The following is a 12,634-nucleotide window of genomic DNA, read 5'->3' as shown; positions in this document are numbered from 1 at the left end:
ATTAATCTGTATTAATTTTAAAATGAAGACTACTCAGTGCAATTTTACAGTTGATTACTTTAATAGTATTTCTTACCTGAATAGTACAATTAGACCCACCTGAAAAACTGTTTTACTTTTCTCTATATTCTATTGTATTTGTTTGTGCTATCATTTGCAATTGGTTAATTTATTCTTATTGTATTACAACATTTTTACTGGTCTTTTCTGTTAATTTAGTTCAGTATTTGAAATAAAACCTCCCTGTGCTATGTGTAAGCTCTATAATTATGAGATAATAATAAAAATATCTGTATGACAGTATGTTATGGTATCAATATAGATATTTTTCAATCTGACCGAAGTTGTAAATTCCAATATTGTGACACTCCTAAACTCAACATTGTGTCTCATAGTTAATAATGAGAAAATTGAGAATGCTTGTCCTTATGAGAAGATGCCTTGCTTAATTATTCATGACAACGAGTTGATTTCCTTTGACAGACACTTGAGACTGCATACAGAACAGTGAGATCACATGCATTAATGGAGCAAAAATGTGTTTTTGCTTTGTAAGTTTCTGCATCATAAAAATTCTCTTCAGTAAATCCTGAGTCATCGACACAAACACGATTCATCCAGACTGTGAGAGTAACCGGTCATTACATGTAAACTTATAAAAATGCCACAAAATAAGCCTAAAAAGTTACACATTTCCAATGCATCGCAAAGTACAAATGCGAATGGTTTTGCGCTTATTTGTGCATTACATTACAGCTGTCACAGACAGGATATGTACTGTATTTGACATTTGGCTCTCAGAAGTAAAAGTGCAAGACACCTCTAATAAATCTTTGACTTTGTTTGGTGGTGATTTACCTGGAGATTTTAAAGTAAAACCGCAGAGCTGTTGCTGTTTTATTGATTGGGAACAACACCACCTCCAAAAGGCATACATTTTAAATGTTTTCTACAGACATAATGAGAGACACAAACAAAACTTTCTAAGAAAATTTCCACTCACCGTATTTCTTTTATGCAGTCATATTTCTTTTAGTACACATCTCCATGTTCCCAACCAAAAGCTCGTTGTAAAATGAAAGTAAAAGCATGGGGAGCACTTGATTTAATGGATGTGATGCATAATGTAGTGGAGATTCTGGTAATGGTGTCCTCTGAGGCTTGGGATTGCAGTGATATGGACCTTCGTATTGCAGCCTTTTCGCAATATTGAGCAGTTGTGGCTGGAGAGAATCCCAGCACTTTTTTTTTTAATCACTCCAGTGGTGGTTTTGTTTTCAGCATCTCAACTTTTTGGTCATATAGGAAGCCTTCATACTTTAAGAGGCACTATGAATTGTAATCTAGTTCACTCCAAGACACACAATTTCACAGTGAAATGCCATAATGAGTTTGACGAACCCAAGTGCAGTTAAAGGGATAGTTCACCCAAAAATGAAAATTAGCCCATGATTTGCTCACCCTCAAGCCATCATAGGTGTATATGCCTTTCTTCTTTCAGATGAATACAATCAGAGTTATATTAAAACATGCCCTGGCTCTCTCAAGCTTTATAATGGCAGTGAATGGCCGTTTCTGTATCAAAGTCCATCAAAGTCCGTCCATCCATCCATCCATCCAAAAAGTGATGGATGGACTGGTAATCGTTCGTTTTACGATATTAAATCCAGTCACTCAGCAGCTCTTTTGCCACTCAGTCTTTCTGAGGTGATGTCAACGCCATGCCCTCTATAGTTTGCAATACTGAACTTTTAATGCTTTTTGTGCTTAAACTGACAAATACTCACAAAAATGACAAAATATCCCCGTAAACACAGTCTGTTATGTCTTAAGTGAACATAAATGTTTGACAAAGAAAATGCGTCTAACAGTATATTGGATCAATGCAGCTCTTAGTCTAATATTACAGGTACTTGTGTTGCTATGGACGCTATGGAAGTTAATAAACTCCTTTTTAAATCAATAGTTTGTTTCAAATTATTGATTTATTTGGTAAGTAGCCATGTTATAAGTGGGAAAATGTATAGCGAGGCGGTTGTTACAGCGGATACAACCCTTTCAGGCTGATTCAAGACCCCTCCACTTCGCATTAGAGTTCACAGGGTTGTATTCGCTATAAACAACCATCTTGCTATACATTATCCCTTACTTTTATTTATTTATTTATTTCTATGAGGGCTGACAAGACAGTCAAGTGTATTCAAACAGTGCGGTACAGCAACCAAACCAGTAGCACTACCACTTTTTGCAGCGCCGAAAACGGACCTTCCACTGATTTAATGACGCAATGACGTGCACTTGCTAGCCTGTTCCATTTACGTGTTCTCGGACTGCTAAAGGAAGGAAATGACTTGGAAGTATCCTTGACATTGAGAAACACGTTTTGTATATACATAAATCTCCTAAATCTCTGAACCGTCGTCTATTTCCTCGTCTAATTTTCTGTCGCTATACATACGTCATCTGGTATCATTGACCCAATTGGCTATGTGCTACATACATGCGCATTTGATAGACTTTCGTAGCACCCAATAATACAGCTCTGGGTATTCATAAACCACGCCTCAAATACGAGAAAATGAACATCCCAGCAAACAAATTTAGGTTCTGGGAACGTTAGTTTTTGGTTCCCAGAACGTTCCTAGAACTTTCCCTTAAAGGGTTAGTTCACCCAAAAATGAAAATTAAGTCATTAATTACTCACCCCCATGCTGTACCAACCCCGTAAGACCTTCGTTCGTCTTCGGAACACAAATGAAGATATTTTTGATTAAATTTGAGAGCTGTATAACTACCACATTGGCTCCTAAGGGACTAAGCGACGCATGCGCGAGAATTGCGATCTGAAGTAGTGTAAGCAGATCGCAAATCTCGCGCATGCGTCGTGGAAATCTAAGGAAGTCTCGTTTCTGGCCTACAAGGAAGAAAAGAAATAGTCGAATAAACTCGTTATTTTTGTTTGTTTTTTCGCACAAAAAGTATTCGCGTCGCTTGATAAACATATAGTTGAGCCACGGTAGTCACTTGGGATATTTAAACATTTTCTTCATTGACTTTCTGGGCCGTCAAGAGGCAGTCCCTTAGGAGCCAATGTGGTAGTTATACAGCTCTCAAATTTAATCAAAAATATCTTCATTTGTGTTCCGAAGACGAACGAAGGTCTTACGGGGTTGGTACAGCATGGGGGTGAGTAATTAATGACTTAATTTTCATTTTTGGGTGAACTAACCCTTTAAGGTTAAGGGAACATTCCTGGAACATTCTCCTTACGTTATAAAAATGGAACCTAAAAATAACCTACATGGAATGTTCCTATAATGTTCTTGTTTGGTTCCCAAAAAAATAACCTCATGGGACCGTTCAGGAACATTAGGGGAACGTTCTGTGTTTGCTGGGATGTGGTTTCCAGACCACGTCTCATTCTCAATGATACATGGTCTAGCGTTAGTCAGGCTAACTGCTGCCGCCTCTATGTTGTTAATCAATCAACAGAAGACAAAGACAAAATTCACTCGTTCTTCTTGACTGAATAACTTTTGTGACTATATTTGTATTGTATATTTTATTTATAAAGTTCAATTCAGTTTCTGTCCCCAAACACCTGAAAAACGTATAACAGTTTCTTTAAATTTGATCTTTGTTCAGTTGTATTTAATGCTTGAAATTTTGTTAGGCTGATTGTTTTTGCTATGATATTTTAAAATCATAGGCAAAAGTTCCTTGTGTAAGTGTTCTTTAGCCGTGGATTTTTGTTCATGGTATTCAGCCACAATGAAAAGTCTTTAAACTTATGTGAATGAAATATCTAAGTTTTTTTGTTGTTGCTGTTGTTGTTTTACTCATTGGAAACTAAATTAGGAATCCACAAGAATCGTTCAAATTCAAACAATACCCAACCCTAGACATGATCACATGATGGTAACAGGGAATCACATGAATCCCAAGAAAAAACAAAACAAAACAATGACATGATAAACAAAAACTGAAGTTCCAAAATCATCTGGAAAAAGTCAGACTGAGAGAGTTCACATAACTAGAGGACATCATAATTACATGCATAAGATATTAAGCTTAGTGGAGTAGGTTTGTTTGTGCCAAATGGTGTATGCAAATTTAGCTTTTTCTCTAGTGGGCATTTGTAATTACTTCTGGATGAAGATAAAAATAACACTGTTCCATCAAGACTGCATTGGTATTCAGTGGCGTCCTCCAAACCCTTGTCTGATTTGCTTATATTTTTAGAGCTTTGATTGGGAGTAACAAGCTGAATATATTTTTGCTTCTTTTTTTTTTCTACTGCAGGTGTCTTCGCATTTGGCCTGTTCGCCACCGACATCTTTGTCAACGCCGGCCAGATCGTGACTGGCAATCTGGCGCCATATTTCCTGAGCGTCTGCAAGCCAAATTACACTGGGTTGGATTGTCGCTTCAGCCACCAGTTCATCGCCAATGGAAACATCTGCACTGGGAACCAGGTGGTCGTGGAAAGAGCCAGAAGGTCTTTCCCATCCAAAGATGCTACCCTCAGTGTCTACTCTGCCGTCTATGTCACTGTAAGACACTAGTGTGCTTCCTAAATTGAGTTAACTATAATCTGTCCTAATTTTACCCTTATCCCTCCACAATAACAGCACAACATAAACACAATAAGTACATTGAACTTAATATTTCCAATTTAAAAAAAAAATGTGCATAGCATTTAAAGATGTCTAATATAAAGTGTGACCGTTTATTCTTATGCAAAGTTGATTCTAATACTAGAGAAATTCTCAATAGAAATCAACATGAATATGCTATTAAAACTTGCATTATTGTATAAATGTTATCAGAATAAATTAAACAATGGCATGCGTCCTTCAAATATTTCTCAATTATGTAAGGTCATAAATAATAAAGATCAATGGAACAAATTGCAAGTAAAAAACAATAGAAGATACAAATGTAATATGTGCTTGATGTTTTCACACGTCTAACGGAATTATTCAAGTAAGCATTTAGTAAATACAATTCTAATGCAATACAAATACAAAAACAACATAGTACAAACGTAAAATACTGAACTAAATTATTGATTTGTATTACAAAAACACATTTACACATGTCTTTACTAGATATCATCAACATTACCATAGAAAGGTAATTTGTGTAACTACACATTTTGTCAAAATGTAATTTATTTCTCACTGATTTTGACTGATTTTCTCACTAATTCAGATTAGTGATGTTGAATTGCTAGGGTTTGTGTTTTTTTTCTTTATCTCTCTTTCATGGGTATATAAGAGGTTATTTACTCGGATTCAGTTCTTCATAATTGGCAATAATTTCCCTGAGGTGAAGCAAGCACTGTGTGTTTATTTAAGCTTCATTTCCTCAGTCAACTGCTGCTGCACAACACATCCAGTGAATTAATCGGTTCCTTAACAGGTGTGTGTGTGTGTGTCTGCCTGTTTCAGATGTACATCACAAGCACCATCAAAACGAAAAGCAGTCGTTTGGCCAAGCCTGTGCTCTGTCTGGGAATCCTGTGCGCTGCTTTCCTCAGCGGCCTGAACCGCGTATCAGAATACCGCAATCACTGCTCTGACGTTATTGCTGGCTTCATATTAGGAAGCTCCATTGCTCTTTTTCTGGTGGGTTTCATAGTTTGCTGTCATTGTCAACTCAAATAATAATAAAAAAAAATCTATATTTTCTCATTTTTACATGTTTTTTATTGTCTCTAAATATTTTTTTTGTTCCCCCCTGTATTGATATACAAAATACAATATTGTGCTCTGTAGCGGTTTATTGTATATGAAAGTAATATCTTTAGTAAATAACATGTTGCATCATAAAATCTGCTAATTGGTAAAAATTTGATTTATTTTGGTTGTCATGATGCTTTTACTTTTTATTTTTTTTATATATATGCAAGTATTTGGATGAACATTTCCTTTAGTGTATTAATACATACTATATATACTGTATATGAAGTAGCACAACTGTTTTCAACTAGTAATAATCATACATGTTTTTTTTAAGCAGCAAATCAGCATATTAGAATGATTTCTTACGGATCATGTGACACTGAAGACCATAATAGCGGTCACATGATTCTCAGCTGCTGAGAATTCAGTTTTTCATAACAGAAATAAAATACATGTCAAAATATGTTAAAGTAGAAACCAAATATTTTAAATTGTATTTCACAATATTAGTGATTTAGTGCAAAAATGCAGCTTCTTTCATTGACATTAAAATATCTTACAACTTGAACGTTATTTGTGCTTTAACGTTATAACGTGCTTTTCTGTTCGCCATATTTTTAGTATTAAGTATATTTAAGTAGAACAGAAAATCTTCCCTTCCACTAGTTTTCAAAATCCTTATGTTCCATTTTATATATATGGCATAAGTTTTGAAATTAAATCATTTTTTTCTCTTTTTTATTTATTTATTTATTTATTTTTTTTGGTGTAAATTATATATATTTTTGGTTTATATTTTTTATATATATATATATTGTTGAGAAATAAAGTTTTTTTCATGACTTTGCTTTAGTCAGTATGTTAACCATTCCAATCTTCAAAAAGTTATTTTCTTGTTGTAGGGAATCTGTGTAGTGAACAACTTTAAAGGGACCCTCTCGACTCCCACCAAACAGAAGCAGGTGGATTACCGCGGGCTTCCCTTGATGACGTTCCCTCGTGTGGAAAGCCCTCTGGAGACTCTCAGCGCACAGGTAATGCCATCATCTGTGGCCTTCTGTAAATCATCCTTCTCACAATCAGCTCTTGCTATTTTACACACATAATAATCCAGGGCTATTCAATTAGCTTCATTCGAGGGCCGCATTATTAAATCGAAAAGTTGAGCTGGGCCGGTGGGTTTGGCTTATTTATTGAAACATAACAGTATCATTAAGTAAGCTAAAGTAAACAAAAAAAAAAGGTTTTGCATTTACTAGGAAATGTGGTACTCAACAGTATGCAGACCATAATAAATAACTTTTTTACAGCCATATACAAATATATTGAATTATACAATATCATACTGCCCTACAAAGCCAAAAGGCAGTAACTGCATTTTTGGTCAAAAATGAGTTAATGTCATTTTTGGGATATTAAAGACCTCCTTTATCATGTGGATAAATATCTATACTCAATTTGACTGTTTTTTCGAAAAAATAGAGGGTTGTGTTCACAGTAACTCCCAAAACCATACAAGCAACCATGGCAGAAAGCGGTAACTGCAGTTACCCTTCTTTGGCTTTGATCTTCGACGCAAAAGTCCAGTTACGTACTCTGCCTTTGTTAAGCCATTCATAAAAGAGATGTTACGGTGCCACCTTGCAGTTACGATGATCTGCCTTTGTTTTACTGTCCATAAAAATTTGCCGCGCTTCAGTTACTGTCCATGTATTGTCACTAAATAACTTACTTCTATAACACACAAATATCCAAATAAAAAACGAGCTGTCAAATGTGTTAAGTGGTCGTTTTATCAAGTGTTGAACTACTGTAAGAATGGCAAATTGCTCTCGAGGGAGAATGATGGTGGAGTTGGCGTTGAAAAGAAGACATGAAGACCAAGGTAATAAATTATCTTATAAAATAATGCATTAGATGAAGTATGAAAGTGCCATATACTTAACGTTAATTTTGAATTGCTAGGACAAGCAACTGACGAAGAAGCTAACTAGTCTACTTATTAGCCAGCACACCAACACCAACCAAAACATCAATAGATACCTAGACAGCATGACATCTAATTCTTAAATAATTAAAAATCACTCAGCAATCCATTCTGTGCCGACAATCCAGAGATGCAGACATTGCAGGAATGTAGCCTATTCAATGTTGACATGTTAGCCCCAGCCTAGCTATCATGCTACACATTACTGCACAGCGGCAGTAAACAATCATTTCCTACCTTTTCTTGTAACTCCATAAAATCCATTGCAATACACGTCATCTACGATGTTTCCACAATCCTCAAAGGTTTTGAACATATAGTCCGTGTCCCTTGCTGGTATTCAGACCAAGCTATCCACAAGTTATCTAGGCTAGTTTCAAAGCGTCTTCTGTAATTAAGCGTCATTTAGCGTTAGTGAAACAGCATAAAGTGTATTTGTTGCAAAATATTATCCACGTACACATACAACTTTTTGTTTGGTCGATTCCCTTCCCATTAGACTTTAATGAAGGTGATCATTAATTATCTTCTATAAATGGTGGTAAGCAAATTGATTATATGTCAGTTACTGCCTTTTGCCTTTGCACGACTCCTTATTTTTTAGTAAATAATACAAAGGCAGAGTACAGTATCTGACAAATAAGGGTCAAAAGTCAACTTTGAGCACAAGATTTTTTATATACACACATTTCTTGATCTGGGCAACAAGTCACCTGATTTTCATTGCTCTACCTATAATACATTTGTGTGGACAAAACAAAAAACTTTAAAGTCATTTTTCTCAGTTTGACACTCTGGTCAGTTACTGCCTTTTGCCTTTGTAGGGCAGCATAGCTATTGGCTATTGGTAAGAATTATTTTATTAATAATTATTAAAGGCTTAAATTAAAATATCCTGACAGTGAGACTTGTGGCTCACTACCACTGTATAAAAAATGCCTAAACAGGTAAACAATTATACACACAATGAATTATATATTCCTCTACACCCCTAATAAATCTAATGCAAAATAAATGACTATTACATAGTATTCAATATAAATATTCCACATTTCTGCCCAAACCATGGTAAATTATTACATTCATAGTAAATGTTTGTAAGGGTGGTGATTATGGCATTTATAGTAGCTTCTAACTTTGTTCATGTTTCTGCTATTTACCTCATCAGTAGTGTCGCGAATGTTAAGGCTGTTTCATCCGATTTAAAACGAGATAAAATCATTGAGTGATTTGTGGTTTGTAACAGAGAGGAGTGTCGATTGAAACGCTTCTCAATGGATGTCGCAACGCTGTTTAATAATAGTATCCGGGACCGGGAGTAAACGCAACTCCTTTAAGCTTTGCGTTCCGTTATCCACTGGCCCATGCTGCCTAGTTCAAAGTAAACTGAAACAACTGAAACCAGCGCTATTTTGTTCTCTATTTGTTCTTACTGACCGAGAAACCGCTTCAGATGATTCAGGGACAGAAAGGTCCGAACGAATCCGAATCGTTTCCGACTGTTATGTACGCACGTTTGGCCAATTTATGAAAAGGAAATAGGAATCGATCCAACGAATGATTAATATCGCTGGTTCAGTCGACAGAAATACGGGACGCACTGCTGAAATATTCGGACTGAAAACGTTTCTCTCAGGTCAGTCGGAGCGCTCATGGTACACACACAGTGCGTATAGTTATCCAGCTGCACGCACCACTGCGGCCACGCGCATATCAAACCAAATTTAGCCGCACCACCAGAAAATAGGAGGGGGAGGTTGGAGTGCTCTTGGGCCGCATGGAGGTGATTGGCGGGCCGCACTTGGCCCGCGGGCCGCCAATTGAATAGCCCTGTAATAATGTGTTGACTCAAAAAAAAAAAAAAAAAAATTACGCAACAGTTTGCATTAATGTTTTTGAGTAATGACAACTTTGAGAATGTTTTTAACCAACAAGCTACATCGAGTTAGAGGAACTTAATAATTTGTTGCATAAACACTGATTTTTAAGCCCAAAAATTAAGTTGTTTCAACTACTAGAGTTGTAGCCATGGAACCAGTTAACTGCTAACATAACTTATTTAACGTGTGTATTTAATGAACAAGTTAGATTTTACTTATAATTTCTCATAGAGTAAATTTAGTGTTTACGTTCATGTATCTACACTCCAACACAATGGTAACCACAAAAACTTCTACATTACAGAATTAAACTTTAACAGGTCTTTTTCTTCACTATAAAAACAAATCAATGAACTCTTCATTCCAACAGTTATTATCCTGATCCAGTCCGATGCAAAGCATGCTGGGAACTAGAAATCCACCGTCTAATTTCCAAAGCCATCAAGACAATTTCATTCCGTTACTGCAATCTAATTAAAAAAAGCATATTAACACATAAATTTGAGTTTAAATTACAAACGATATTAAGTTAATGTAATGATCAGCATCATTATGTCAAGATAACTCAATAAAATTATGTTTGCAACTTAAAATGATTCAGTACAACAATAAATTCGAATTTTTAACTTGAAACCATTCATTTTTGTAAGTTATGGTAACGGTCACTCTAAAATGGCTTTTTAGAGTGATAACATGCATTAAGTAATTTACTTAAAGAATATCACACAACTATGAGTGTTGCACTGAATATCAGGATCGTTAGAATGAGATCATGCTGATATTACAGTGATGTTACAGTATATAAACAATCATTTCATTTAAAGTAATTTACATTGCAGGCACACTGTGGTTTAGTTATTTTCACTTCGCTAACACATTGCGTATTCACAAATTAACTTAAACTATCAATATCAATGACTACATTGTGGCACACTAGTAACTTTCCCTATCCGTTATCACTGACTTTCAGTCCACAGCAATGCATTTTGCTATAGAGATGCTTTGGTCGAGTTAGTTCACACATGACAAGTTCTTGTTTTGTCTGCAATTGTTTTTTATATATTTATTCTATAATATATATATATATTTTCTAATTTTTGGTATATATAAATATGCAGACTGACCAAGCGTGAAATTTCAAGGTGTTAAACTTTTCAAAACTCTATAGAACCCAATAACCTACATGTTTTTATGAAACGTCTTGGTAACACTTTATAATAACTGCACACTATTAATCATTAGTTAAGCATGAGTAAACAGTTAATTCATCATTTATAAAACATTAATAGACATTAATATGCAGTTTATAAATACAGCTATACATGTTTTTTCTTGATTTATTAGCATATCTATAATGCGTTTAATGATTGTATTTTCATACTTTGTTAATGATCAATTAATAATTTCTAAATGAAGTATAGCATTATTTACAAACCAGTTGTTTAAGAGTTGTCAGTCATTCATAAGATCACTTAGAAAGTGTAAGTAAATGTAGTAAATACAGGTAGTTATAAAGCATTTAGTAGTGGTTAGTTAACTATTTTTGTGACCTAATCTAAAGTGAGGACTATTCATGCTTTGTAAAGCATTTAAAAAAGGTGATTTAAAGACTCGTCAATCTTCTAAACAGTAAAATGTAACAAACACAACACAGTGATACAGAACATAGAAATATTTAACAGCCTTTAAAAATGCTTTACAAGGCATGACTAGTCCTCACTTTAGATGAGCTCACGAACATAGTCAACTGACCACTACTAAATGCTTTATAACTACCCAAATTAACCCTTAATTACAGCATTAATACATGTTAGTAAAGCATTTATTAACACATTAAGTTACCATCACTATATGTCTGAATAATAAGATGTATGAATGTACATTTAAATAGTTTATTAATCATTTACTTACTCTCTCTAAGTAATCGCATGAACCACTGAAAACTCTCAAATAACTGGTTAATAAAAAATGCAATTCTTCATTTAGAAATGATAAATTGATCATTAATAAAGGATGAAAATACAATTATTAAACAAATTATAGATACGCTTTTAAATCAAGAAGAAAGCATTTATAGCTGTATTTATGAACTGCTTATTAATGTCTATTAATGCTTTATGAATGATGAATTAATGGTTTACTCATGCTTAACTGATGATTATTAGCGTGTAGTTATTATAAAGTGTTACAAATGTCTTTATATATCTCATAGCGTCAGGATATTACACAATAAGTAGTGATACATTAATTTTGTCATTTTGTAAATTTGTAATCATGAAATGTATTTTCCAGTATTCATCCTCAGCAGTATTCCCAACATAAGTTTCAATCTGGCTGGTATTTGCCTTGGATTTTGTAAACCTGACTGAAATTTTGCCATTAGTTACGCAGTAGTTCCATTATTTGGCTCCTAAATAAACCCCCCAAAGGGCTTTGATTTTGCAGTTTGTCCATTTATTCTCCAAAAAGAAGCATTTTGTCACATTATACAGCTGGGAGTTCCAATGCTTCTTCCTTCCGGCACTGTTTTCAGCAGGGAATGTCTTGTCAGACGATTCTATTCCCAGCCAGCCAGTGAAATACCTGGAGCAACAGATGTGTGTCAGAGTAATCCTCCTTTGCTTTGGACACCCGCTTAACACCCCTAGAGCATTCTAGAGCTGGCTATGCAAGTCACTGTGTTTTGGAAACAAGGGATCATGCGTTCTGTCACGATCTGGACGAGTACAATAATCGAAGGAATTGGCTTTGAGGAATTACATGTTTTGCTCTGTGTCCCTCTGGTGTTTCTGTTAAATGCGCCTGATGGGTAATAAGCATTTACTGTATGCGACAAGCCAAATGGCTATTATTACCGTCTGCAACGGCACAGCACGACTCTGAATCCAATTGTGTTTGTCTTTCAGAACCATTCGGCGTCCATGACTGAAGTCACATGACTAAGGGGGCAGCACAGAGTCACTTTCGCTTCACCTCAACACTTCTAGGCACAAAAAGTTTTTTGTACTGTGGCATACTGTAAAAAAAAAAGGAAGAAAGAAAGAAAAAAGACAGTATTATGTTGTAACTAGTTGTACCTA

The 12,634-nt window shown here is 35.0% G+C and overlaps 1 protein-coding gene across 1 annotated transcript in view; it reads left to right on the top strand.

Moving 5' to 3' along the window:
• plppr1 (phospholipid phosphatase related 1) overlaps positions 1 to 12,634 on the top strand; it is a 55,050-nt gene extending 42,416 nt beyond the window's left edge. The window contains exons 5-8 of the mRNA XM_039677143.2: positions 4,303 to 4,553; positions 5,454 to 5,630; positions 6,590 to 6,721; positions 12,461 to 12,634. Coding sequence (XP_039533077.1) covers positions 4,303 to 4,553; positions 5,454 to 5,630; positions 6,590 to 6,721; positions 12,461 to 12,493 — 593 coding nt within the window. The 3' untranslated portion in view covers positions 12,494 to 12,634. The remainder of the gene's footprint in view (positions 1 to 4,302; positions 4,554 to 5,453; positions 5,631 to 6,589; positions 6,722 to 12,460) is intronic.

The sequence above is a fragment of the Pimephales promelas genome, chromosome 23 (assembly GCF_988280905.1).
Source record: "Pimephales promelas chromosome 23, fPimPro1.hap1.1, whole genome shotgun sequence".
NCBI classification, from domain to species: Eukaryota; Metazoa; Chordata; class Actinopteri; order Cypriniformes; family Leuciscidae; genus Pimephales; species Pimephales promelas.
This window is presented reverse-complemented; position numbering and strand designations above follow the sequence as displayed.